This window comes from Psammomys obesus, unplaced genomic scaffold (genome assembly GCF_907164565.1).
Source record: "Psammomys obesus unplaced genomic scaffold, mPsaObe1.curated_primary_1811, whole genome shotgun sequence".
Lineage (NCBI taxonomy): Eukaryota > Metazoa > Chordata > Mammalia > Rodentia > Muridae > Psammomys > Psammomys obesus.
In genome coordinates, this window is record NW_026591918.1 from 10,594,285 (window position 1) to 10,621,304 (window position 27,020).

A 27,020-nucleotide genomic window follows, 5' to 3' on the forward strand; every position below is an offset into this window, starting at 1 on the left:
CCTTCCTTTTGTCCTCAATGGTCCCACCTGCACCTCCAGGTCATTCTTTAAAAGAACACTGGGAACAGCCAAGTACCATCCAAAGGGATCGAGATATTATCTTTAATCCTCACACATAGATAGTGTAGTGCTTCACAGCCTTAAAATCTTTTCAAGACACTATCAGATTTAACCCCTATGAAAGCTTGCAAAGAAAAAAAATGATCTCAGGTTCATAAATACGCATAAAGGATCAGGGCATAGTGATGCTTGCTTGGAATCCTAGCACTAGATGGGCTGAAACAGGAATATCATGGGTTCAAAGCCAGCCTGGGCTACATACCAAGACTCTATCTGAAAAGAGTAAGGGGGATCAGAGCAATCAAGACACATCCCAATGCCATCAGAGACAGCAGGATTAAACTGTAACACAAGCCTCGGACAGAGCTCCAAAGCTGCTGTGATTTCTCCCACCTACCATCAATAGGACCCTGAAAGAAGGATAAACTCCAGATGTTTTCATTGTGTTTTACCCTCTCGCACACACGCTCCCGAAAGCCTAGGTGCCAGGCTCCAGTTTACCTCAAAATTGCAGAGCACGTGCCGGAAGACACATGTGTTAGTGACAGCAGCTGGCCTAAAGCCCAACTCCGCGGTGCCCGCCACCGAAAGGATCAGCTGGAAAATGCGGTGGTTTAGGAAGGATGTCTTCTTCCTCAGGAGAAAGGCTAAGATCTGCAAAAGTGAGATGCGCAGTGGAATTTGTGGAAGTGTCATTGAACCCCTTTCTTCTGTCACTGCTAGCTCCCACAGCACCCCTGCTCTCGGACCACACCCCTGCTCTCCTGGACTGCCATGGTTAGTTCTGCATTCTCCCAAGACATACCCACACCAATTTCTGCGGCGCCTTCCCTTCCTACGTCTGTCTCACTGGGCTTATGAGATGTGACCTCCGGAAAGAACCTCTTATTTCACTCTGGCTCTCACCCCTCACTTTTCCAGGCCTTTCCTCATCTCTTACTGGATCTATACATTCACTGCCATGACCTCTTGTCACTGCTGGAGCATTGCCAGGAAACCAACACATGTCCACACCCAGATCACAGCCTCGCTTCAGGCTGCAGCCCCTGGCTGTGTCATTCTATTATGCCAGAAGGTAGGCAGGATGCAGCATCTAGTCCAGGACGAAGAGGCTGGGATCCAAACAAGACACTTTGTTTCTGAAAATGCATCTCAGAGCAGAGAAAGATGCTTCTCAGAAAGCTCTGTGTTCTCGTGATCTTGGTGACATAAAACCCATGCTATCCAGCCACCTGCTGGGATCTGAGCCATCACCCATCTCTTTGGGACTCAGACCATGGTGTACACAACACAGTCTCTTCCTCCTGGTTCTGACAAAGCCCACTCTTTCTGTTCCTGTTCCCTCGAGACACCCCTGTTACTCTTCCTATGTGCCCTCTGAAAGCTTTGCCTGTAATCAACAAAGATGTGACATCTTTTCACCCTATTCTGGTCACTTTTTTGACAACATCTGCAATCTGACCTCTTCCCCCAAATAAGCCCTGGTCCCTCTCTCTGTGGTTCCTCTCAAAGCCACACCCAGCCAGGCAGGAAGTTGTTGGAGGGCAAGATCAAATCTCATTTTATCAACTACAGATAGTCAGGGCAGTGAACTGTCTGCAGTAACTTTTGTGAGTGGACCCTCTTCTAGGTTCACCGGACCTCCGACCTCCGTACACACAATCATCCCCATCTGCACATCTGCTAGTAGTCCTGTTTTACACAGGACAGGAGGCTAAGAACCCAAAGATGCTAATATTCACTGAACAGTGACCCCTGTAAGGCTTGATTTGAGCCCTTCATTTGTATGAGATCTTTCAATCCTCACTATAAGACAAGAGACAGAAGGGATGAAAGTCCAGATCTTACAGATGGGGAGTCTGAAGGGATGTAAATGATTCTTTTAAAGTTAAAAAAAAAAAAAACGAGTTAGAAAATGAGGCAGAATTTCAAAGCAGTCTGGGTCTCTAATCTGAACTCTCAGCCCCTGTGAGAAAAGCAGGATGAGGTAATCCTAAATGATTCTGGAATCAAGGAGAACGTTACAGTAGCAGACAGGTGAGCTAGCTGGCCCAGACAGAGCTCCTTGCAGCTGGCTGTCACCAGACACTCCTCTGCTATGAGCATGCAAGCGGCAGCACTTCTATCGGTGGATCGCTGAGCAGCCTGGGTTTGGGGTGAGCAAGGTGGTGAGGGATGCAAAGCTTGCTAAGAGACTCTTTTCCAGATGCCACTCCTGACCCGGAGTAATGCTACCAGGCCGAGAGAAGCTCATGCTGAGGGTGACACCCCTTTGGGAAGCTCCGGGGTGAGCAGAGAGGGTTGGGTTACCTGGTACCCAGAGACGTGCTGCATCAGGTAGTCACACATGGCATTGCTGGTCAGAACCGAGTGCAGGCCTTTCATAGCCGCATACATGCTGTGGTCATCCGTTGCCAGGGAGATGAGGCCCAGGAGGATGGCAGGTCCCCCAATGTAGTCCAGGCTGCTGGCAGCAGGGCTGGAATGGAACACCCTCACCCCTGAGGGAGCCAAAGAGGGTTTGTCATCAGTGTGTCACAGCAGTTCTGCCATGTAGAGCCTGTGTCTATGCCATGTACAGCCAGAGAGGACCCATGCACTGGGATAAGTTAGGAAGAGAAACTGGAGCTCCAGAAGTCTTGGAAGCCCCTCTGTTATTTTACACAAATACAACATGGCTCCTGCTCACAGGCCACACTGTGCTCCAGGGCTAAGCCCCTGTGGTGCAGGGATACCATGGGGTCAAGGGTTGAGCTCACCAACCAGATGCAGCACACTGACTCAGCGGCACTCTTTGTTCACACTCTGGCTGAGCTTGTTCTCAAGTCTGGCCCTTCCCACAAGACCTCCCCAGGACATTCCATCTTGTCTCCCACACCCCAGAGGTCTAGGATGCACAAGCCCTCCTCCCCAAAGCAGAGTCTGGTGCTTGCCCTACCTAACTGGCCCACAGCAACTGCACCAAGAGTCCGAAGTGACCCTGAGAGGTGTCCAGCACAGTTTCTCAGCAAGAACACAGGAGTGGCACTATCACGGGAGGAAATATTCATCTAGAGGAAATCACAACAATTAGTGCCAGGGGACCCCTTGGGAAAGAGGATGCTGTTCGGGAGCCCTTGGAGGATAGACATCCCAAGGCCCAAGGCTGGATTGGACGTGTGACAATTAGTGGATGATAAAGTGGACAATATTGGGGCTGAAGCTAAAATGTGGGATCACTGTCTCACACCCCAACTGTGGTACAATTGTAAGTAAAGTAAGCACACGATCTGCATCCCCCAAAAAGAAGAGGCCCACGGCGAGGACCCCAATGACAGCAATGATAAAATACTACTACCAAGACCTTCTCAGTCCAGGCTCTTTGAGGCCCAGCTTCTACTACTAATTCCAGAAACCCAGGAGGAGAGGAATCCTGCCTTCCTGTACCAGGGGATATGCAGGAAGGCACAAAGGCCATTTGGTGCATTTCAGGGCCTCAATTCTGATCCCTTTGTCCATGAGAGCGAAGAGCACACAAACAAACCAAGCAACATATGTCAGCACTGAACCCAAAAGAGATATTTCTGCAGGAATTAGGAAATGGTAAGCTGCCTAGCATCTTTCTTTGCAATACATTTTCTTGTTGTTCTGTAAGTTCACTTTAAAAACAAAACTACATCCATCCATCCACATTTCAGAGTTCATAGAGTAGTAGTGTCCAAAGGGAAGGCCAGTAATTGAGTTTCCAAAATCAAAATGATATTAAAAGTATTCCGAGTTCTTCATCAGGAAGAGCACACATATTCTTTTCTATGCAGTTTTAAAGAAAAGGCTGAGTCCTGGTGGAGAAGCAGGCTGTGTCTTAGCAAATGAATCGAGAGGTGTGATATTCGAGTATGTATCCACCCACAAATGAGCAAGCACAGGGTAGTTACTGAAGCCGTGGAAGCTGAAGAAAGCCGCACAGTGAAGTTTGCAGTGGGGAAGACTGAGCGATGTAGAAAGCTGTACCTCCTTGGCGATCAGACGGCTGTCCACCTCATTGTAGGTGTTTCTGATGCTCAGGATGCTCGTGGTAGAAGAGCTGGATACATGAAGACCAAAGGAAACCCTTTCCTCTGCAATGAGGGGCGTGGCTTCACCATCTGAGTCTTCTCCTGCAACAGCATATTTCTAGTCAGTTCTAGCCTCTTTTTACAGAGAAAGAAATTGACACTCCAACTCTTAAACACCCACTGCTACACAGCAAAGGGATCACTGGAAGAATGTCTGCACATTGTTACATTTTGCATATTTGTGTGTGATACATTTTACCCCACCTATGCTTGTCTGATACTTAATAGAAAAACCAGGGCAGGACCAAGTGTAGTGGTGCACAACCTTTAATTCCAGCACTTGGTGGGCAGAGGTAAATGGATTTCTGTACGAGGCCAGCCTGGTTTATATAGTGAGACCCTACAGGGACAAAACCAAATCAAAACAATGACAGCAACTGACACTTTGGGCAATCTCTCAAGACTGACTCTTTCAGAAAGTGCAGGTGCTTCAGTGGGAGACTAGGAGAGGAGAAACATCTGTTAAATCTCTCTGCTTCCAAGCTGCTAAGTAACTTTTTCTGAAAGGTGTTGGGGCTGACAGACCTAAGAGCTGCATAGCTACTGTGAATATCCAACTTAGCATCAGCACTCTGGGCCCCAGGTGACTGACAATAGCCCCCTACTAAAGGACCCCTGTGCCAATACAGAGTCAGTGAAATGCAGGCTCCAGACCTGGACTAGCTGCTCTGCTCAATGCCGTTTGCCACAGGAAATGAAGTTCACACAAGACCTGGTCTTGGAAACGGGAGCACTCAGCAGCACTCAATCGCCCTTAGCCGCACACAAGGCCTTCAACCCAGATGCATTTGTCTTTCTTTCCAGATGGAAACTGACCCCCTGGACCTGGCAGAGCTCAGAGAGCAAGCTCTCTGCTTGAACAGCCAACAATCAATAAGGAAAATGGGGATGCTGTCTGCCTGTTTAATAATTGAGGACAACAGTATACTTTAGTTAAAAAGCATCTTCATTAAAAGGAATGTAACTTATTTATCTCAATCCCCTCCCTTTCTCTGCTGACAGTATTACTCACCTACCCTCCTCCATTAGGTGCTGTGGAGTTGAAACCTAAAGGATATTGTCATTTCCTCTTCTGTGACAGTTTCTCTTGGGTTGTAAATATATAATGATCCAATTACAAAGGCCTTCCCTAATGATTGACCTGTGCTGAGCCTATTCTTTATAAACATGCTATAAATAACTGGGTGCCCACTTAAAAACTGATACCAGCAGAATCACCATAAATCAAAGCACTCCATACCTTGAAGGTGCACAGCTTGAAAGTTACCACAGTACCTAGGGCCCAGTTTGATAATAAGTGCTAGAGTATCCACTGATATGTCTTCTTCAAAGAGGTACGCAGGCCCAACACGCCAGGTTAATGATGACTTTTGTTTCCAAACTCTAGGGGTCCCAATATAGCCATAAACATCCACAAATGAAGATGGATCCATTGAAAGGAAAGGCCCTGGTAAGGCCTGAATATACAACATCTGTTAAAACAGGGTAGAGGAAGGGAGTGCTTGACCCCAGAGCTGATCAAAGTAATATATGTGATATATTACATACACAACACCATGAGCCACATTCTTCACCCCAAAATAAAACTTTATTGTCTAAAAAGTCAAACACACACACATGCACATATATCTATACACACACACACACATACACACAAATAACAAGTAAAAATGGGGAAGTGAGTAATTGGCAGATCATATCAAGGCACCAACAACTCGGCTTAGACACTGACCTTGGCTGAGCCAATGGCTTGTCCATCCAGATACGCGGTAACAGTGCAATGCCTTTTCATTTCTTTGCTGACCACCACAGCCAGGTGATACCACTGGCCGCAAGCCAGGAGCTGGCCACACCTGACTTGGAGCTGGCGGCCTGCGGAGGGCTCTGCCTCATCTTCCAGCTCCATGGCATCTGCAAAAGAGAGCAAACACTGGACCTCACATGAGACATCATGCTACAGAGACCCACGAGCACTGCGGACGGTGGTATCCCTGGTCAGTCCACACGGGCCTTACCTCTGCGGAGATACAGACCAGACTATACTCCCTTCCATTATAGCTGCCACCATCAGCCGCTGAGCTCAGACTCCATGCCAGACACGAGCTAAGCATGGCTATAGTATCACCTCATTTAACCAGCCTACAACCCTGTGAGGTACGGTGCTGTCGTTGCTCCCACTCTCTACCCTGAGGCAAAGAGCTTAGGCCAATCACCCAAGGTCAGCTCCAGCAGGCTTCCGCCAGGCACTATCCACTGAGTGCCAGGGTGATGGCGTGTGTCAGGTGACCTGAGAGGAAGGAGCCAAGCAGTCTGGCTGTGTGCCAAGAATGTGGCCATTCTTGGGACTTCCCATACAGTTAGCTCTGAGCCGGTGACTTTTATCCATACACAGGAATAATGATTGAAGGTATCTGGGCTTGGCCATAAGGCAGGTAAACTTGGGAATATGAACAAGTCTGAAGGGCAGAGCCAGGAGGAGTCACCAGCTTGCCACACAGAGTTCCTGTCAACCCTCTGGATTAGGGCCATTTGTGGACAGGTCTAGGGCCACCTCAGCCCCAACTAAGCTGAGTGTGTTCTTCATAACCCTGGCTCTAAGGATGTAGTTTGTGGTCCAGTGAGACAAACCTCAGGTCCCTCCTGTCCGGGCAGAACTAGTTTTCTCTAAAGCCAATGGGCATGAGTGGTAGAGCCACGTGGGCCCAGACCACAGCGGCACACGGCAAATATGTCTCAGACCTGTCACCACAAGCCAGGAGCTGGCTGCCAAGGGAGCACGGAAGCCAAGGGAGCAGGTTCAAAAGATGAAGACACAGAAGGTCTCCAGGCTTCCCGGGTACATCCACGTCAAGAACATCCGGCTTGGCATTTCTTCCCCAGCTGTGGCCCACACAAGCTTTGGATCCCCAGGCCTTACCCAGGGGCTGGAACTCTTTCTCTTCTGTGGACACGACCAAGGAGAAGTCGTCCATGGAGAGGCTGACGGAGAAGCAGACAAAAGGCTGCTCCGTCCGGGCCAGGTGGCGTACCAGGGTTAGAAGGCGCAGGGGGTGGCCTTGCATGACGGTGGCCTGACGGCTGATCAGGAACCAGCAGGAGAAGGTGAGGCCTGCCGGCGGAGGGAATGCCCTGGGAGCACCTGGGGGTGGAGCACAAGCACAGCTTCAGACTTTGTCCTGCTGAGGAAGTGAGCTGAGATGTCAGGACGCTCCGACTCCACATAACTCGGCTGTCTACCAGGTTCTAGCTCTGTGTCTGGCCTACTCCACACTCCCACCATGGGAGGCTTCTCACTGTTCATGCCAGAAGGAGATTCTTGGCAGTTTGTGGTGTTCCTGCAGACTTTGAGTCCACGAAGCCTTTCTTGCCAAGGGGACAGAGAAGTCACTGTCCCTCGGACTTATCAATATCTGACTTCATGCAACTGCTTGAAAGCCAGGCTTTAGGCTCCACAGAGGTGAGGAGACTAGTTCAGCAGAACCTAAGGTGGAGAAATGCCAGGAGCCAAGGCCAGCTAGTGGAAAGTTACAGACAGCTGCAACAAGGTCGTGGGTGAGAAATTTATGTTTCCGGAACTTATGAGACATCTGTTCTTCAGGCTAGACTTTTTGAGATATCTTCGCTGACATTCTTGTAGTATCTCTTTTAGTAAACATTCTTGTGGTGTTCTGCAACCTCATTAATCACCCTGTTATGTCTTGTAAACTATTTTGCTGACACATTTTCCCTTCCTGCCTTCTCCCTATAAAGTTGTGTGAAAATTTTCAAATAAACAAGAGTGAGATCAGGTTATAGACTTGCTCTCCTTCGCATCTCTTGTTCCTATCCCATTCTTTTCACCCCCTCCTTAGGAACCCATTGAACTCCCGCTGGATGGGACAGAGAGATGACCTAGTCCAAGGAAAGCCCATGTCTTCTCATGTCGTAACAGGGTTGGCAGTACTGATGGGGCCACTGTTCCCACTAGCTCAGCATCTGCAGCCATGTTAGCACACTTGGTACCACCCACAGAAAGGAATTTGGTCCTGAACTGTCAGAGCAATCATGTTCTCACTGAATCCTGGGACTTGGCTTTGATAGTAGGGAGTGCTGGACTCAGGCACATTTGGGCACTTGCACTGCCCTGCCCAGTATGTTGTCAGCTTGGTGCGATGTTTTGAAAATCCTACCCAGGCTCCAAGCTGATATCAAGAAACCATCTACCATGATTCACCTTCTCCTGATGGGGCTACTTACACTCCTCTCTAGAAAAAGCTGACAGGCTCTGATGCTCCATTTCAGCCTATTCTAGGATCCCATACAATGGCTCAGACTCGGATGCAGCCTCTTCACAGCTGGCAATGCTACCTGAGACGCTGGCTGTGGGATGAGCCTGTGCAATGATGAGTAGGATACCTGCTCTAAGAGACTGTGAGTAGATGTAGTAGGGTGAAGGGTCCTCGTCTGCAGAAAGTTGGTACTAAGGGAAGACTTGTGCCTTCTGGAGATACGGGATAGAAATCTGCAACCAGATTCCTTGCCACCCAAGGACTTGGGAAATGCTTACCTGATCCAGTCCCCCCAGAGATGGAGTGCTCTGTGCTGGTCCCCATGACTGTAGACACGGTTGGAGTAAACAGACAGCTGAAAATAAGGAAGTGTTGCAGGTCATTGGACCGCATGCCAATCCCTTGCATTAATCATCTGGCCTGAGATAACTCCTTGCTCCATCCTACTGCTAGGAGGCCATGTGCACTCTTAGTCCACAGGCTTCCAAGAATACCCAGAAAGAATGACTCCTCAGTGGAGACCGGACAAGATGGAGAACATTCTAGAAGCAGATACAATAGGGAAGAGGAGAGCTCTGGTCCTTCAAGTCTAGACACTTTGCCCTTCCCCACTAGATAGAGGGGAATCTACTACTTAAACACACCTCTGCCTGAGAAATGAGAATCAGTGGAGGCCACAATTTTGTAGCTGGTGTTATAGATCATCAGAGGTACTGGGATACTAATCAGTCATTTTCCAAATATATGAGAGCCCTCCATACCCATAACCTTCCACAGACATGTCAAATTCCACAAATGACGGAGTCAGTGCTGCTCTCTGAGGCTGAAGATTGCGAGGGGAGGTCATGGAGATGAGGCTCAGTGTTGTCTGAAGGGCTGTGGCTGAATCTTGGGCGGTCCATGAGGACCTGACGTCCTGAGACACTCCAAGGGGTGGCTTGACATCTGGAGGTTTCTCGGCTGAGTCTGCACATGACCCTGAGGCAGAAAACAAGGAAAAGGTGTGCCCCTGCCTGATGTGATTCACTCCTGTTCTGGCAATATCTTGAATGTACCTGCCACAGCCTGAGGGAACAGCCTACAAATGCCACCAAAAACAAACGGACCCTCAGTCCATACTCTGCTGATTTAGATGTCGTGGAACGGTGGCGATAATCAGCTCTAAGGGACCTTTCGTCTTAATTCCAGCGTGTTTCTTCTTCTGAAATAGCATTTGCAGCTGCCCCTTGCTGGCTTTACAGTGACTGTCCTCCATATTAGCCTGCCTCGGGCTGCCAGCTCCAAGCCCACTTCTCTATTTTTGCTTCTTAGCTGCCCTTTGCTTGACTCAGAGCTCTGTGCAATCTTATATTCAAGGTGTCTACGACGTCCTTTTTTCTAAATTGGTTCTCTGGTATGGCATGCTTTCAGATGGATATCATCCCAGTGCTTTCTCTCTTGGCACCGTGCCTCATCCCTAAGCCATGAACTTTGCGAAAAGCTCTGCTGCTCACCTCTGCACAGTTCGACATGTGGTACCCATGGGTTGTAGAGGAAATAGGACAGTTGTTTTGTGATTGTGGATGTAAAGGGTCAGGGATCCCTACCTCCAGTATACTTCATCTGCCCCACTGAACAGCAGGAAAAATCACCCTTTAAATCTGCCCACTTTTCTATCTGATAAACAATCACTAATCAGGAATAAAAATGTTGACTTTCCATTCACTCAACCTGTCCAGTACTTTCTCCTCACCTGAGCACCCAGGATCATCTTCATGCCTGTGAGATGAATGGAAGCTTTTCCCAGCAGCTGATTGAGGTGGGTGAATTCCGAAGCCTAGGAACTGTCTGAACATCATAACATCAAGAGAGGCAAGTAAAGATATGTTGCAGGCAAACTTTTCCAGACGGCTTCCCTGGACTCCCAGTGTTCATGGCCCCACCCCTGAAATAAGCTTCCTGAAAGCCACACAGACATGTGTGTCCCTGTCTTGTTATCCAACTCAGAGTTGGCGAAGCTGGGAACTTCAAGCCAGAGGCCTCATGCTACACACTGTTTACAGGTTTCTAAGGAGAGTTCCTGTGTGCTTAGCTTGGTGGCCTGGTCCAACCCGGCTGAGAGTGTCCAAAAGAGCATAGCCCCTGGGTTCCAGACCCAGCTGCAGGGGTTAATCTCTGTCCCTCTACTCCCTTGTAAATAGCAGTCTGGTGAGTGCAAACCTGGGCCATCCTCCCTGTCCTACTGCAGGGCAGTAAAGGTTTTGAGAGACTTGGCCTTTCTTGCATGATACATGTCCCTTCTCTGCCTCCCTTGTCCCTTCTCCCAAGACTTTTCTATTCTTCCTCTGCAGGATTCAGTGGAGGCCTGCCTCTGGTCCCCTTCCTGTTTCTCCTGCCATTGCTGCTGCAAGCGCAGCTCTTTGCAGTCTGGCCTGTGGATCCAGTCCAGGCCTTGAGGCTTAGTTCTAGCTTTTCATCCTTGACACCTCCATTTCCCAGAGCATTCCAGATGAGGTTATGTCTGTCTGTGTGCATTCACATCTGGTGCTGGAGTGGAGAAGAGGGGGAGTGGGGATACCTGGCCCATAGACTCGGTTGTCCACAGTGTACCCATCATCCTACCATGGGCTCTATGGTGTTTAATGCTTAGCACATGCAGTACCTTAGCACATCTGGCTCAATGGCTTGGGAACCGAGCTTTTCAAAGATCCTGATGAGAAGCGAGTGCAGGACACTGCCACTGGTCCTGAGGATCCTCTGGCAAAAGGTCATGAGTGTCTGGAGCATCCCTGCCTCACACATGACCTGGCGGTTCTTCTCTGATTTCACCAGGGACAAGAGGTGACTGGCCATAGAGCACTGGATCTCCTCAGAAAGCTAGGAGGTGACCAAAGCAAGCTGTAAGCCTAGGAGAGCAGAATGTCCTCTGTGTGGCTTTGTTAGGCCACCTGTGCCCCCTCCCCCCACAGCTACTTCTACCCCAGCTGTCTCAGCTGTTCTTCTGAATGCTAGCCTCACCTGCAATGACAAGCCAGGAAGGGCAGCCACTGGGGTCAGCCACCAACTCAGACTGTGGGCTGCATAGAGGCAGGAGGGAGTCTAGGTCGTCCTCAGAAATGTGTCGTTGGGACCATTTAAAATTGGAAAACTTGGGGCTGGAGAGATGGCTCAGAGGTTAAGAACACTGCCTATTCTTCCAAAGGTCCTCAGTTCAATTCCCAGCAACCACATGGTGGCTCATAATGAGATCTGGTGCCCTGTTCTGGCCTGCAGGCACACATGCAGGCAGAATACTATATACAATAATAAACAAATAAATCTTTAAAAAATTGGAAAACTTTCTGAGTTGATTGCTAACACTGAAAAATCTAAAGATTTCATATCAAAATCAAAACACACAGCTTCTATGAAAGGTGGGAAAGTCTTGTCATACAGATTTATGGCCTTCTATCGGAAAGCCACTGGTCCTGGAGAGTGGCCACTTAAGCTGACCCACAGCCCCACGCTGGATTCACTCACTGGATTTCGACATTTTAGTTTGTAGCCCTGAGTACAAAAGGTAGGATCCACCCTAGTTGAAGGAGCCAAAAAAGAGTCAATACACACACACACACACAGAGAGAGAGAGAGAGAGAGAGAGAGAGAGAGAGAGAGAGAGGGAGGGAGAAATGGGGAGACAGAGAGACGGAGACAGAGACAGGGACAACACTCACTACCGGCTCCGGCAGACACCATCTTCATAGCCTGCTTTTAAGCCATACTGAAGGTTGACATGGCAGCTAGTCATCAACTCCACACCAAGGCATTTTCTCTGGCCTTCTCTTAGCCATAGCACACTGTGCTCCACAGACATGGCACCCCATCTTACTCTTTCAGGCTCAAGATCCTTCACTTTCTTTGCGTCCCTCAAAGCACAGGGAGCACAAAGTGTGCAAAGCAGTCATCTGAGTGAGGATAGTGTGTTATTTTGTCATCTCCTTCCTTCATGAGAGCATGAGGCCTCCAGTGATACAGACCCAGGGCCAGGGGCCTGCATTTTCCTTAATAAAAAAGGACAGTCTCTATTCTGGGAAGATAAAGTTCCAAGTGAAAAGATTATCAGTTAGACCTTGCTACAAGGGACTTCCTGCTTTTTGTGAGCAATGTGCTTAACAACGCCCCTGCTCTGGATGGGTGTCCACTGTGAGACAGTAACCGCCCAGGGCCCACAGAGTCCCTCATGCATACATGCACAGGAGCACATACGTACACATACCTACATATGTATGTACACACCTGATGTACACAGGCATGCATATGCGTATATATACATGCATAACAGTACACAAGTGCATGTACACACACACACACACACGCACACACACACACAAGCACACCAGAGCATATCTTGTGAGGACAGCATCCTCCAGACTCTGGTGCGATTTCCCTTTCAGAGTGCCGTCCACTTGGCTCAAGCAAGGACCCAGCCCCCCCCCCCCCCCGCACCACTGTGAGTCCCGGTCTCCCGTCTCCTGAGTGCTCAGCTCACAATAGACCCGTTCTGATCCCAGACTCCACTTCCTGGTACAATGACCCGAGGCGTCATCACCCTTTCTGTATTTTAAGTCTTTGCTCTAGTTTGTGGTTTAAGAAATCCCACTCCAGTGCCAATGAGGTGGCATTACGAGAGCATAGTGAAGCTGGGAGGAACCACAAAGGCTAAATACAGTCATCTCCAACCCTCCCATGACAGAAGGATTCCAGGACTCCCCCGCCAGCGCCAAAACCCACAGGTGCTTTACATAAACATCATGGTGTTTTCGCTTACCCAGTGAGCATCATCCTGCACCTTCAAATTGTCTTTAGATGACTTGGGATACTCAATACAGTACAAATGCTGTGCCATCAATGTTCTGCTCCATTGGGAATAATGACAGGAAGCAAAGCCCACATGCTCAGGACGCATGCCTCATTTTCTATCCCTGGAATATGCGGATCCAGAGGCCGGCTGTGATACCTCTCTCATGAGACTGGCAGCTGGTCTCCCCAAGTCACAGACACTTGCTACTCCCATCCTCTATAGAGGTTTCCTGGAACCTCCCCACTCCTTTCTTTCTCTTGTTCCTCCAACAGGTACTAAGGGCCCTAAACTGGTAAGGCAGACACTGCCTGTTCTCAAGAGATTTATGGACTAAAGGTGACAAGGGTGAGAAGCCAGGGAGATGGTCGGTACACAGTGATGGACATGCAATAACAGGATTCGATGTCTTGGAGCGCAGAGATTCCCATAGCCCTGAACACGTCTCATGGATTGTAAAAGGTAGAAGGGAGGATGTTTACTTTAAGGGCCACATTTTACCTGTGGCATCAGTAATTCCTGGACACTTAGGACGTGTTCTCAGGGTTCCAATGTGAGTAGACTGTGTAATCATGATGCCATATGAGAAAGCTGAGCTCAGAGAAGGTAAATTACTCAGAGCCACACGGCAAGTGACTGGGCTTCATGCTCAGAATCACCTCACTGCATCATCTTCTTGCCAGATGCAGCCATTTGAGTAGCTTTGTGCCCCAAGACAGTCAAGCATATCTTCCTGTCATTGAAGGACAGAAAGGACTAACACTGGTGCTTGGCTGGCTTGCGATTTTGCAGCGTGTGGGTTTCAACAAGGAAAGGATACATTTGTGTTATTTGCTACTAGCACAAGCTATATAAAAAACAATGGTTCCCACAGCCAACCTCAAGACTTACCTACCTGGCCCCTGTAACTCCTGTCTCAAACTTAGGACATTCAGTAATTCTCCTTTCTTTTCACTCCCTTCCCTACGTGTGGTGGTGTGTGGTGTGTGTGAGTCTGTGTGTGTGTGAGAGAGAGAGAGCACACTCGTGTGTTTGTATGAGCACATCGGCGTGCCACTTCACGTATTTGGAGGTCAGAGAACAACGTCAGCATCTGTCGTCACCTTCTATCTTAAGACAGGGTCTCTTGGCTGTGTTTTTCATAGCCACACAAGCGTCCAGGGGTTGTCTCTTTCTGCCTCCCATCTCCCAGCAGTAGGGATGCTGGGACTACAGAGGCAGAGACAGGAATTCGAGCTCTTAGACTTCTGTGGCCAGCTCTTTTACCCTGCAGTTCCCTCCAGCCATTCAATGTCTCCTGTCTAAGTTACCTTTAGTAATACTTCTGTCTTAAAAGCTGGAGGTATACAACCGTGTCAAAGAGACTTCAATGATTTCCCTGCTGAGCAGGATATTTGCTATTCAAAAATGTCACTATTTTGTCAATACCACTGTTAGCTGACGCTGAAGACATATCTCACCATGAAGAGAAGATGGTTGGAATTAGCCTGGTTTCTGTTATTGTAGTGAGATTGCTGGTACTCTACACACACATACACATTTTTAGCTTGTGTTTCTGGAGGGTCAAGGCCATGATTTGTGCTTGGCTCTGGTTATAGCATACCTACTTGGCTGAGTCACATTCTGATGGCACTATGGCAAGGACAGAAGAAAGGGTGGGAGATCACGAGGTGAGACAGGAAGCCGGAGATGACAAAAGAACCAGTTTTTCTCTTTGAGACAACCTGCTGGCTATTTTCTTTCAAAGGCAATGTCCCCAGTGGCCTCTCCCTAGGCTCTGCCTCTTACAGGCCCCACCACCTCAACACCACCCCAGTGGGAATGGCGCTTCCAGCACAGGAACCCTTGAGGGGTATATTCAAGCCATTCCTGAACTATAGCAGGCTTCCCTTTAAATGTGATCTCTGGTGGTCTGAGCTTACTGATACCTGTGCTCAGCCCAACAGGGGCCAGGATCTAAAAGCAGTGATGCTGAAGATGGTATGTGTAAGACAACTCCAGAACCATTGCTGGTACTTCCAAGACCTCTTCTATGTGGAAACACATCAGCTTTCCTGACTCGTTTTCCTACATCTTTCTTCTGAGGCTCTTTCTCTCGCTGCATCCACGTGAAAGTTATCTCCTTTCTGTGCTCCTGACAGCAGAGAGGGACCATGCCTCCTCCCGCCTTGACCATTGTCTCTACCAGAATATGAGCTGTCATTTGGTAACTGCACTCTTTTAATTTAGGGTGAGAGTTGGGGAGACAGTCTGTATGAAGCAAGATGCAAAAATAATATCAGAATGTATTATTAATAAGAATTAAAAAGAAATGTCTCCAATCTCCAATTTCTCATTACCAGTAAGTATTTCCTTATTGCTTTTGGGACTTTGACTTTGTTTGTGTGTGTGTGTTTTCACTCCCTTCCCCCAACCAGAGAGGTATAATTACAATCTAAATATGCAAAAAGGAAAAGAAAGAACAAGTTTTCAAAGGGGAAATGCTGATTCTGTCTAATGTTGCCACAAGTTCACTCCAAAACTGCTCAATACCCCATAATGGAGGAGGCAAAATTGATTGTCTTCATGATCACTGCAGCTCCATCAATACCAATATTGTCTTGTTTTGAATAAAATGTGCTGGTTTCTTTTTTCAATGCTGGTTCCAGTAAAGTGGGGTTTTAGTGAAAATATGAGCAGTAGCAGGAAACCAGTCTGGTTTCTCCCTCTGAAAATGGATTGATTTCCCTAACGCATAATACTTCCAATGCAGGAAAGGGGAAGGTGGTTCAATTAGGACTCTAAGGTAAGGGCAAGGGTCACCAGGCTGGCTGGCGGTTGGACTCTCAAAGCTAATTCACAAAGCAATTGTGAGGTGGCCCCAAGTCCGTTTTTACTTTCTCCACTTAACAGTCAAGACTTAAGACCCTCCTGGAGTATTTCTTCTTTTCTGCCCAACTTTCTTCCTGGTCCACAATAAGTCCCAGAGTCTAGAAAGAACTGGGTCTCAGTGTGAGGGTGACATCATTTAGACGTGGCTTGTCCCCTGAGGGACTATGTGCTGTTTGCTTGGTTTCTAGGAAGGTGGCATAAGATGTGATAGGACCTCCAAGAGAAGGGAACTTGGGAAGTTGATGAGTCGTTGGAGTTAGGACGTCAGACAGAATTAGCCTACTTCTGGTGGGATCTCAATTTCCTTCCATTGGCTCACTTTCCCTCATGCTTCCCTCCATCAACCAACATGGCCTTACCAGAGATGAGATAATCATCTCCACAATCAAAAGCTTTACCGTCTCCTCTCCTTACCAAAGTCTGAAGCCTCACTCACCTTCTTACATTCACGGAACATTGGCTGATACAGCTAAGCATGTTCAAGGAGGGTGGTGTGTCGAGCCCATCAGTCCACAGTGCTGTACTGACACAGACTTAAAATCACTACACCCAAAGCCAGCTTCTTCTAGAACCAGAACCAGGGGCTTTTTTATTCATCCATGTTTAGGTTAGCTGTTTACTCCAGTTTGGTTGAAATCTCTCATTTGGGGAGGGAGGTAACAGGTTTTCTGTTACCTGCACTCTTGCTGTTACCAAAGGTTGTAAGAAGGACACTAGGGGTGCACGGGGCCCTCGGAAGTGCAGTACTTGGCAAGTCGCTTTGTCCCTCCACCCCCATTTGCTTACTTAGAATTGTTTCTTTCTTTCCATGGCATGAATTTGACATCTTGCTACAGTCTCACCAGCATGGCATGTTCACGTGTGCCTATAGCATCCTAAGCTTGGGAGTTTGTGGTCTTGGGTTAAGTGTGCCTTAGTTTTCTTTTCTGATGCTATGGTAGAATAGCCTGACAAGAACTAATTAAGAGATGAAGAGTTTTTTTCCCTCCTTTGGATTTTTGGCTCACGTTTCCAGGTTGCAGTCCACCTTTTCAGGGACATCAAGACAGCAGTTAACTTAAAGCAACTGGTCTGCTTACTTCCAGGGTGAATTGCAGAGAGGAATGCATTAACACACATATCCTGGTGCTCAGCTCATTTTCTCTGCTATTCAGTCCATGACCCCCTGCTCAGGGAATGGAGCCACCCACAGTGGCCTGTCTTCCCACATTAATTAACATAATCAGGAGACTCCCCTGACTAACATGCCACAGGGCAACCTAATCTAGACAGTCTCCCACTGATACTCTCTTCCCAGATGAGTCTACGTTCTATCAAGTTAATAGAGCTACACGTGAGAATATAATTCCTATTGGATAAACGGAATCCATGTCAAAAGTGTCCTTTCTGCTGTACCCGGACAGACTGATCGCTGAACCCAAGCTGGTTATGAATAAATGAGCCTTGGATTCACCTCCATCTTTCTAGACTGCAACTGAATATAGCTCAAGCTTTCTGAAATCAGAAGCCTAGGATCTCACATTCACAAAATGGTTTTCTTTTCTAACTGTCTGGGCTGAATGTGCTATGTTCTGCACAGACTCCTGTGCCACAACTCTTGGTTTCCACACAACTGATGGTGCGTTTTGGAAGGCTGTGAAACCATTAGGTCCTCAGCCATGTCTAACCTATGATGTTGCAAAACAAAGTTACCTTGTAACAAGTTTGTGTCCACAAACCACATAACTAAGTTACAAAAAAATAATTCAATGTAGTTTTATGTTTGAAGTAAGTGATGGTCCACATTCTAGCTTCTTTGCATCACATGGCTATAAGCAGCCTATGAGTCACAGGTGAAGGCCCAGCAATTGATGTCTACCCTACTGAATTCTGATTCATCACTCTGGTTGGTAGGGAACCTTCCACTCTCCTCTTGGCCATCACTCTTCTTCCAGCCATAAGCTGGCTGATGTTTGACTAAGCTGTGTTACCTTCCGATTAACATTGGCAGGATTGTGTGTGCCATGACCTCAGCTCCTGAGAGCCAGCTGTGAGAGCAGAAGTTCAGGGTGAGGAGCACACCAAGCCTGTACATGGAGGGCACATTGCTACAGCCTCCCAGATTCCCTCTCCACTGCTCTTCTCAATGGGAACCATTACCCACTTTATAGGTGAGGCCCGAGGACAGAAATGCTTCCATCAGTCTCCTTAGGTCATGATAATGAGTGTCAGGACAAGGGCCATTTCAGGCTGTCTTCTGAAGTCAATGGTTCATTGTGCATGCTGCCTTCACTGTATCGAGGAGAACTTGGCCCATCAGAAGAGACATAAACAGATGACCAAACAGAAGTGCCTGGTTTGCTAGGGAGAGTTTGCTTTTGTTTTAGTGTCCCTCTTAGTTAAACTCTACATGGTAAGTTTACCTCCTGTGGCTAGAGGCCTTACTACTTCTATTCCCTGCCTTATGCCTTCCCATGATTCCTGGTCCCAAGAAATTGAGTCTGCAATTTCCATGACCTAGACCTAATCTGAGTAGCTGAACTTGAGGTGCAAAAAACAGCAAGTGGCATAGTAAGAGCGCTGAAGAAACTAGAAGAATGATCAGCTGCCATGTGGGCCACATGAATCCTGCCTGATTTTAATGCCTACCCCATCGCGCCAGGCCCACTGAGACTTCCTATTCATCTCCATGTAAAATTGGGTGCATTTGTTTTGCTTAATAGATCACCCCAAGATGCCTCCTGGATTTTGAGTAGAGCCTAAAATTTTTCACCAGAAAATAATGGAAATATTTGAAGTTGGGCTCAGTGGAAAAGGCAGAAAACAGAAAATATCAACCGCAGTATGCAGTAACAAACACAGATCTCTACGAAGTTCTTTGCTGGAGAAAGTGGCTCTTTTCAGTCACCCAACCTCACGTCATGCTGTCCAGAGCTGTTAGCACTGTCGATATTTTAGTTATTTGAAACCCATATGATTAGTTCAACTGTTTGAAATTCATAGCAACTTCCAGAAAAATGACACCATTTCCAAACTTAGGCACAAATGAGTTCACAAATAAATGCAGCTCATGTCCCTCCTGTCTGTCCAACTGGACTATGCAGGAAGCCTCCAAAGCTATGGCCTTGTTCAGAGCCACCAGGTCTCTGGGACACACAACACTTAACTCAGTCTTAACTCACACTTCAGACTGCAGATAGACCACAGTCTTCCAAATTGCCTGGATCTGGCCGGGTCATTGCTCTCCATACTTTCCCATGGCCACGCCTCTTGCAAAAAGGGCAACCTGGCCAAGAGCAAGTGGCCCAGGCCTCACTTTGGGAATATATACCCAGCACTCAGAAACAATGTTAACTTTTCCAATTGCTGTCTGAAGATCCCAGGGGTAAAAAGCCATGTCTGTATTGAACAATGTACAAGGCTCATTGACCGATTAAAATATTCATGACTGTGGAGTTGGAATGTTACAGATCCAGAGCCAAAATTGGGTTGGGCTGCCTTGAATCCCTTAAAAGTCAATTGTTGACCATCTTTGTATCTGACCTAACTCCTTTCATCTATCAGCTAACGCCTATGAAATGTATTAAATTATCAGACCATTAGCTTGCACCAACGCAAAAGCTAAAGGTATCATCAAATAGCTTCTAAAACTGATGCAGGGTTTTCCTTTCTTTGCTGTAACCCACCTACCTACCATCCTCACCCAAATATCTGGCAGATACAGTGTTGATAACGGCATGTGGGCTCTGACGGTTACAGTGCTGGTTGTATTCATAGTGGACCGTGTCATTCAAGAAACACTGACTCTGTGTTCCCAAGCCATAGTCACATTTAGTTCAGAATAAACTACTTCTTACTTCTTTGAGGGGACCCTTGGTTGAGGCCCAAAGACAAGCCATTTTCATAAAAGGAGCCATCTGGATCAGCAACAGGCACCAACACAGGTTCTAGTTCAACCATCCATGTTGTCTGAGTGAGTGAACGTCCCCAGTTCCTGGGCTTCTCTCTCTGTTTGATGTTAGCTCAGTGGTTTATTCTAAGCTGACTGATGAGCATTCTTTTATTTGTGAAAGCATCTCTCAGAACTGTTGTTAGGTAGCAGTCTATCCCTTTCCCCTCCATTTTTCCAGTATCTAACTCTGCTTGCTTCCTTCTCCGGCCTAAGGAAAACTTTAATTTAGAAATACAGAGTGCCAAAGGGCTAGAGGGATGGCTCAGCAATTAGGCCCACTGGCCCTCCTTCCAGAGGACCCAGGTTCAATTCCTAGAACTCATGCGGTGGCTAACAACTGTAACTCTAGTTAAGGGAAATCCAACAGCCTCCATGGGCACCAGGCATTCATGCAAAATGCCTGTACACATATCGACTAAATATGAAAGGAGAGAATATAGAAATATCCATCATGAAATGCCTGATCATGAAGAGACTAGAGAATAAGGAACACTTGCTCCCTCCAGCCCAGTGGAATGGGGGTGTTGGGGGACTCCTCGAGACACAAGGCAGCCTAGCCAAGACAACAAATCCTACCCCACCACCTTGGGCCCCTTCATGTCCACCTAAATGTGTAAAATAAATCCAGAGAGTGGTAGGAGAAGACCTTGAGGAGAGTCCAAGGGAGCTCCTCCCATCCCACCTGATAGCAGAGAGACCATAATTTCCAAAAAGGAAAAATTTAGAGAGATACTAAAATTGGAAACAGAAATTCAAGGAAGGAGTAAATGTTCAAAGAAAGACTACTGTGATGCCAGCAAGTTCCGTGTTCGGTGGTGGTTCAACAATTTGAGTGTTTGAGAAAAAAACAGGAGACATTTGACATTTCAGATTGTTTTTGCTTTGTTTTGTCCACACTGAACTAGAAGTCCTAGGTAGAGATGAAAAACGGGCAACCAGATTTAATTGTAATTTTAAAACCTCTGGAAGCAAAAAAATATGAAATGGCTAATCTCAAGAAATTAGAAAACATTTTAAAAGAGAGATGTTTTAGCAAAGAAAGAAATGGAAAACTAGTAAGAAAATTTTAGAGGCTTTGTGAAGACCGATGAGAAATTCTAAGGAATCTCATTTTTCTCAATCTCACCCTCCTCTCTGACCTTGGGCGTTATCACTTTCCCTGAACTCATTCCTTTAGAGCACCCAAAACAGAACAAAATGAGTATCAAAGGAAAAGATTGTTATGATGTCATCTAAGATAGAGCAGGAGACAGAAGACAGCCTGAGATTGTTCGGTCCCTGAGATGAAGCTGACCGTGGTGTCCCTGAGCTGACTTAGCGCTCCTTAGGCTTTCCAACACTTATTGCTGAATTGAAAGTTTCCCCTGAATGGGTACCTCCCTCTGCAGACTAGCTACTAAAACAGGGGGCCTTAACCTAACTTTGCATAGGAGGAAGTTGACCTCCATTGACCTCTTTATTTTCACTTAACAGCACAGGCTCTGAGATCAACAATCAATAAATGGACCTTGTGAAACTGAAAAGGTTCTGTAAAGCAAAGAACACTGTTGCCAGAACAAAACGACAGCCTACAGATTGGGAAAGGATCTTCACCAACCTAGTATCTGACAGAGGGATAACATCCAGAATATATAAAGAACTCAAGAAGTTAAACAGAAAAAAAAAAATCAAGTAATCCAATTAAAAAATGGGGTACAGAGTTAAACAGAGAATTCTCTGTAGAAGAATATCAAATGGCAGAGAAACACTTAAAGAAATGCTTAGTGCCCTTTGTCAACAGGGAAATGTAAATCAAAAAGACCCTGAGATTTCACCTTACACCCATCAGAATGGCTAAGATCAAAAATTCAAGTGACAACACATGCTGGAGAGGGTGTGAAGCAAGGAAAACCCTCCTCCATTGCTGGTGGGAATGTAAACTTGTACAGCCACTTTGGAAAGCAATCTGGTGCTTTCTCAGGCAATTAGGAATAGTGATTCCTCAAGATCCAGCTATACCACTCCTAGGCATATATCCAAACTATGCTCAAGTATACAAGAACATTTGCTCAACCATGTTTGTAGCAGCTTTATTTGTAATAGCCAGAACCTGGAAACAACCCAGATGTCCCTCAGTTGAGGAATGGATACAGAAATTGTGGTGTATTTGCACAATGGAATACTACTCAGCAATTAAAAACAAGGAAATCATGAAATTTGCAGGTAAATGGTGGGAACTGGAAAAGATCATCCTGAGTGAGCTATCTCAGAAGCAGAAAGACACACAGGGTATATACTCACTCATATGTGAATATTAGACATATAATATAGGATAAACATACTAAAATCTGTACACCTAAAGAAGCTAATTAAGAAGCAGGACTCTGGATAAGATACTCAGTCCTCACTCAGAAAGGCAAAGAGGATGGACATCAGAAGAGGGGGAAAACAGGGAACAGGACAGGAGTCTACCACAGAGCACCTCTGAAAGACTCTACCCTGCAGAGTATCAAAGCAGATGCTGAGACTCAAAGCCAAACTTTGGGCAGAATGCAGCGAATCTTATCAAAGAAGGGAGATATAGAAAGACCTGGAGAGGACAGGAACTCCACAAGGAGAGCAACAGAATCAAAAATAATCTGGACACAACGGTGTTTTCTGAGACTGATACTCCAACCAAGGACCATGCATGGAGATAATCTAGAACCCCTGCACAAATGTAGCCCATGGCAGCCCAAGTGGGTTTCCTAGTAATGGGAACAGGGGCTGTCTCTGACATAAACTAATTGGCTTGCTCTTTAATCACCTCCTTCTCAAGGGGTGCAGCCTTACCAAGCCACAGAGGAAGATAATGAAGCAAGTCCTGATGAGACCTGATAGACTAGGATCAGATGGAAGGGAAGAAGGACCTCCCCTATCAGTACACTGGGAGAGCGGCAAGGGTGGAAAAGAGGGAGGGTGGGGTTGGGAGGGGAAGACAGAGGGAGCTACAGGTGGGATACAAAGGGAATAAACTGTAATTAATAAAAATTAAAATAAAATATTATAATGAAAAGATTCCCTTTGATGTGTATAGGTAATGTATGTAAAGAATATGAATACTAGCTAATGTATGCAAATAATAAATCAATTCAATTTTTCTTAAAAAAAAGAGAGAGACGCAATTTTTTCCTTGGGTCTTTTAAGAGTCATGCCTTTGGAAGTGAAGGTTTAGAATTAAGGGTTGCTTAATCCTATGGGAGAAATAATCAGATCAGTTGTTTATTAAAAATGACAAGTGATGCCTCTAAAGCTTTAATGTCTTTAAGGGGCAGTGGCCTGTTTTTTAATGTATGGTCATTATGTATAGCCTTGTCCTTGGGGTCTTTACACCTTGTTCACATAAAACAAAAAACTTATGAGTGTTCCTATAAACTGAAGTTGTTAAATTAACCCAAATTTCTTGTAGTTCTTGGTTTAACAGGAAGTTTAGGGCAAAGGTGTCAACTTGGATGGCAGGTCAGGCTCAGCCACGGGTCACAATATGTCAACTAAAGAGGCAGATTATGGTTGGACATAGAGATTTGTTCAATGTGATACTTTGAGAGAAACAGAAAAAGGGCTTCAATGATGAGGTGCCCATATTCAGGGAACTGACCTGGTCTTTATAGTTAAATGGAGAAAGAATTGGGCAAAGTCTTGGTGAAAAATGAGGTCTTCTTGATCACTGTTTACAGCGCTTTAGGGTGGTCCAAAGGAGTCCTTATTTCTTGGGCAGAGAAGCTGGCTCCGCTCCAGGAGGAGACAGTCTCATTCTTAAGAACTGCCTCACACGGATGGTGGCCTGTCCTGGGGATCTCTGTGGTTCCTGGAGTCCAAAGTGACTGCAGCTTTGAAACAATCATTTCTGTGTCTTTGGCTTTCAGGAAAGAAGAAATAAACTCAGGCAGTCACTCCTTGAGCGAGTGGCATGTCTATTCTGAGTCGGGCACGTGTTTGACTTGAAGTAAAAGAGGCACAAAATAAAGACAGAGGTACCACACTTCATCCTGTTTCAAGTTCCCTTGTGGGCCCACGTGAAGCCTTAACACTTTTATAGCAAAAGCAATGGCTGAGTGCTTGTTATGTTATAACACTTTCAAATATTTAACCAATCAGTTAATTCAATTATTTTTGGTAGAGAAAAAAACAAAAATGTCTACAGGACCGTCAATGTTCCTTTCCTGTGTATCTGCAACAGCTTCTTGGGTTTTTATTAGACTATGATATTATTTTTTTAAGTTTCCTAAGATTTTAAGGAAAACTAAGAGACAAAAGAGCCATCAAGTAGCAATGATGCCAACAGTTCTAAGTATCAGTTAAGGAGGTTAAATGCTTTTGCATAAGGAAGGACCTTGAATGGTGAAGTAAAATTCCTAATGTAATTAACTTTCCATAAAGGAAAGGTGAGGACAAAGCTGAAAAGTTAATGTATGCTGTATGAAGGTTTGTAGACTATAAAGATACATTACATATATTACATATTAAAGATAAAATGCATATATCAAAATTTGTTAGAGTGAAGAGTTATTTAAAAACCTTTAGGTCAGTATTAAATTTATGATATAAAACCAAAGCTTAGCTTTCTATGCCTAATAGGGGTTCACATTTAGAAACACGAACCTAGAAAGCAAGGATTTCTATCCCTTCACCAAATGACTCACTTAAAACCTGATGATTATATTTCATTTAAATACTCTCAATGGCGTAAAAGAAATACACTCCAGTCACAAATATAGGCATTACTTGAAAGTAAAGGGCTGGAAAAAGATTTTCCAAGCAAATGGACTCAAGAAGCAAGCTGGAGTAACCATTCTAATGTCTAATAAAATACACTTTAAACCAAAACTAATCAAAAGAGATGAGGAAGGACACTTGATAATCATTAAGGAAAATTCCACCAAAAAGACATCTCAGTTCTGAACATCTATGCCCCAAATACAAGGGCAACCACATTTGTAAAATAAACATTAATAAAACTGAAACAACACATTAATCCCCACACATTAATAGTGGAAGACTTCAAGACTCTACTCTCACCAAAGGATAGGTCAACGAAACAAAAATTGAACTGAGAAATAATGACACTAACAGATGTCATGAATCAAATAGACCTAACAGACATCTACAGAATTTTTCACCCAAACACAAAGTACACCTTTCCTCACAGAAACTTCTCCAAAATTGCGACCATATAGTTGGTCACAAAGCAAGCCTCAATAGACACAGGAAGATTGAAATAATCCCTTGTATCCTATCAGGCCATCATAGACTAAAGCTGAAACTCAACAACAACAGAAAGAGCAAAAGGCCTACACATACATGGAAACTGAACAACTCTCTACTCAATAACAACTGGGTCAGGGAAGAAATTAAAAAAAAAAAAGAATTAAAGACTTCCTCCAAATCAATTAAAATGAAGGCACAACATCGCAAATTTATAGGACACAATGAAAGCAGTGCTAAGAGGAAAGTTCATAGCACTAAGTGCATTCAAGAAGAAATTTGAAACATTTCATACAAGCAACTTTATGGCTCACCTGAAAGCCCTGGGGGGAAGAGGGCAGAAAAAAAAAGAAGAATAAGTATTCATACCCAAGAGGAGTAGCTGGCTGGAAATAATCAAACTCAGGACTGAAAACAATAAATTGTAAATAAAGAAAATAATTCAAAAAATCAACAAAACCAAGAGTTGGTTCTTTGAGAAAATCAACAAGATAGACAAACCCTTAGCCAAACTGACTACAAGGCAGAGAGACACTATGCAAATCAACGAAATCAGAAATGAAAAGAGGGACATAACAACAAACAGTGAGGAAACCCAAAGAATCATTAGGTCTTACTTCAAAAGTCTATAGGCCATAAAAGTTGAAAATCTAAATGAGATGGACAATTTTCTTGGTCAATTCCACTTATCAAAGTTGAATCAATACCAGGTAAGTAAATTAAATAGTCCTATATTCCCTAAGGAAATAGAAGCTGTCAGCAAAAGTCTTCCAAAAAACAAAAAGCCTAGAGCCAGATGGTTTCAGGGCAGAATTCTACCAGACCTTCAAAGAAGAGCTAATACCAATACTCCTCAAACTATTCCACGAAATAGAAACAGAAGGAACATTGCCAAACCCATTTTCTGAGGCCACAGTCACCTTGATGCTTAAACCACACAAGGACCCAACAAAGAAAGAGAATAACAGACCAATTTCTCTTATGAACAGTGATGCAAAAATAATCAATAAATACTTGGAAACTGAATCCAAGAACACATCAAACATATAATCCACCATGACCAAGTAGGCTTCATCCCAGGCATGCAGGGTGGTTCAATATATGAACTCCATCAATGCAATCCACCATATAAACAAACTGAAAGAAAAAAAAACACATGATCATCTCCGTAGATGCCAAAAAAGCATTTGACAAAATCCAGCACCCATTCATATTTAAAGTTTTGGCAAGATCAGGGATACAAGGCATATGCCTAAACAGAGGAAAGGCAATATACAGCAAGCCTATAGCCAACATCAAACTAAATGGAGAGAAATTTAAATCAGTTCCACTGAAATCAGGGAAAAGGCAAGGCTGCCCACTCTCTCCATATCTCTTCAACATAGTACTTGAAGTTCTAGCTAGAGCAATAACACAACTAAAAGAGATCAAGGGAATATAAATTGGAAAGGAAGAAATCAATGTATCACTATTCGCAGATGATATAATAGTGACTGCAAAAAATTTTTACCAAGGAACTCCTACAGCTGATAAACACCTTCATAAAAGAGGCTGGATACAAAATTAACTAAAAAAAAAAACCAACAAAAAAACAGTAGCCCTCCTGTATAAAAAAGACAAACAGTCTGAGAAAGAAATTAGGAAATAATACCCTTTGCAACAGCCACAAAAAACATAAACTATCTTGGTGTAACTCTAACCAAGCAAATGAAAGACTTTATACAAAAAACCTTCAAGTCTCTGAAGAAAGAAACTTA

General features: G+C 45.3%; 1 protein-coding gene across 1 annotated transcript in view; it reads right to left on the minus strand.

Annotated features, from left to right (window-relative positions):
• Wdfy4 (WDFY family member 4) overlaps window positions 1-27,020 on the minus strand; it is a 206,044-nt gene that overhangs the window by 135,409 nt on the left and 43,615 nt on the right. Inside the window, exons 13-23 of the mRNA XM_055612466.1 lie at window positions 11,064-11,278; window positions 10,155-10,249; window positions 9,184-9,400; window positions 8,701-8,777; window positions 7,072-7,293; window positions 5,887-6,065; window positions 5,395-5,626; window positions 4,051-4,196; window positions 2,999-3,110; window positions 2,371-2,561; window positions 562-714 (exon numbers count right to left, since the gene is read on the minus strand). Coding sequence (XP_055468441.1) covers window positions 562-714; window positions 2,371-2,561; window positions 2,999-3,110; window positions 4,051-4,196; window positions 5,395-5,626; window positions 5,887-6,065; window positions 7,072-7,293; window positions 8,701-8,777; window positions 9,184-9,400; window positions 10,155-10,249; window positions 11,064-11,278 — 1,839 coding nt within the window. The remainder of the gene's footprint in view (window positions 1-561; window positions 715-2,370; window positions 2,562-2,998; window positions 3,111-4,050; window positions 4,197-5,394; window positions 5,627-5,886; window positions 6,066-7,071; window positions 7,294-8,700; window positions 8,778-9,183; window positions 9,401-10,154; window positions 10,250-11,063; window positions 11,279-27,020) is intronic.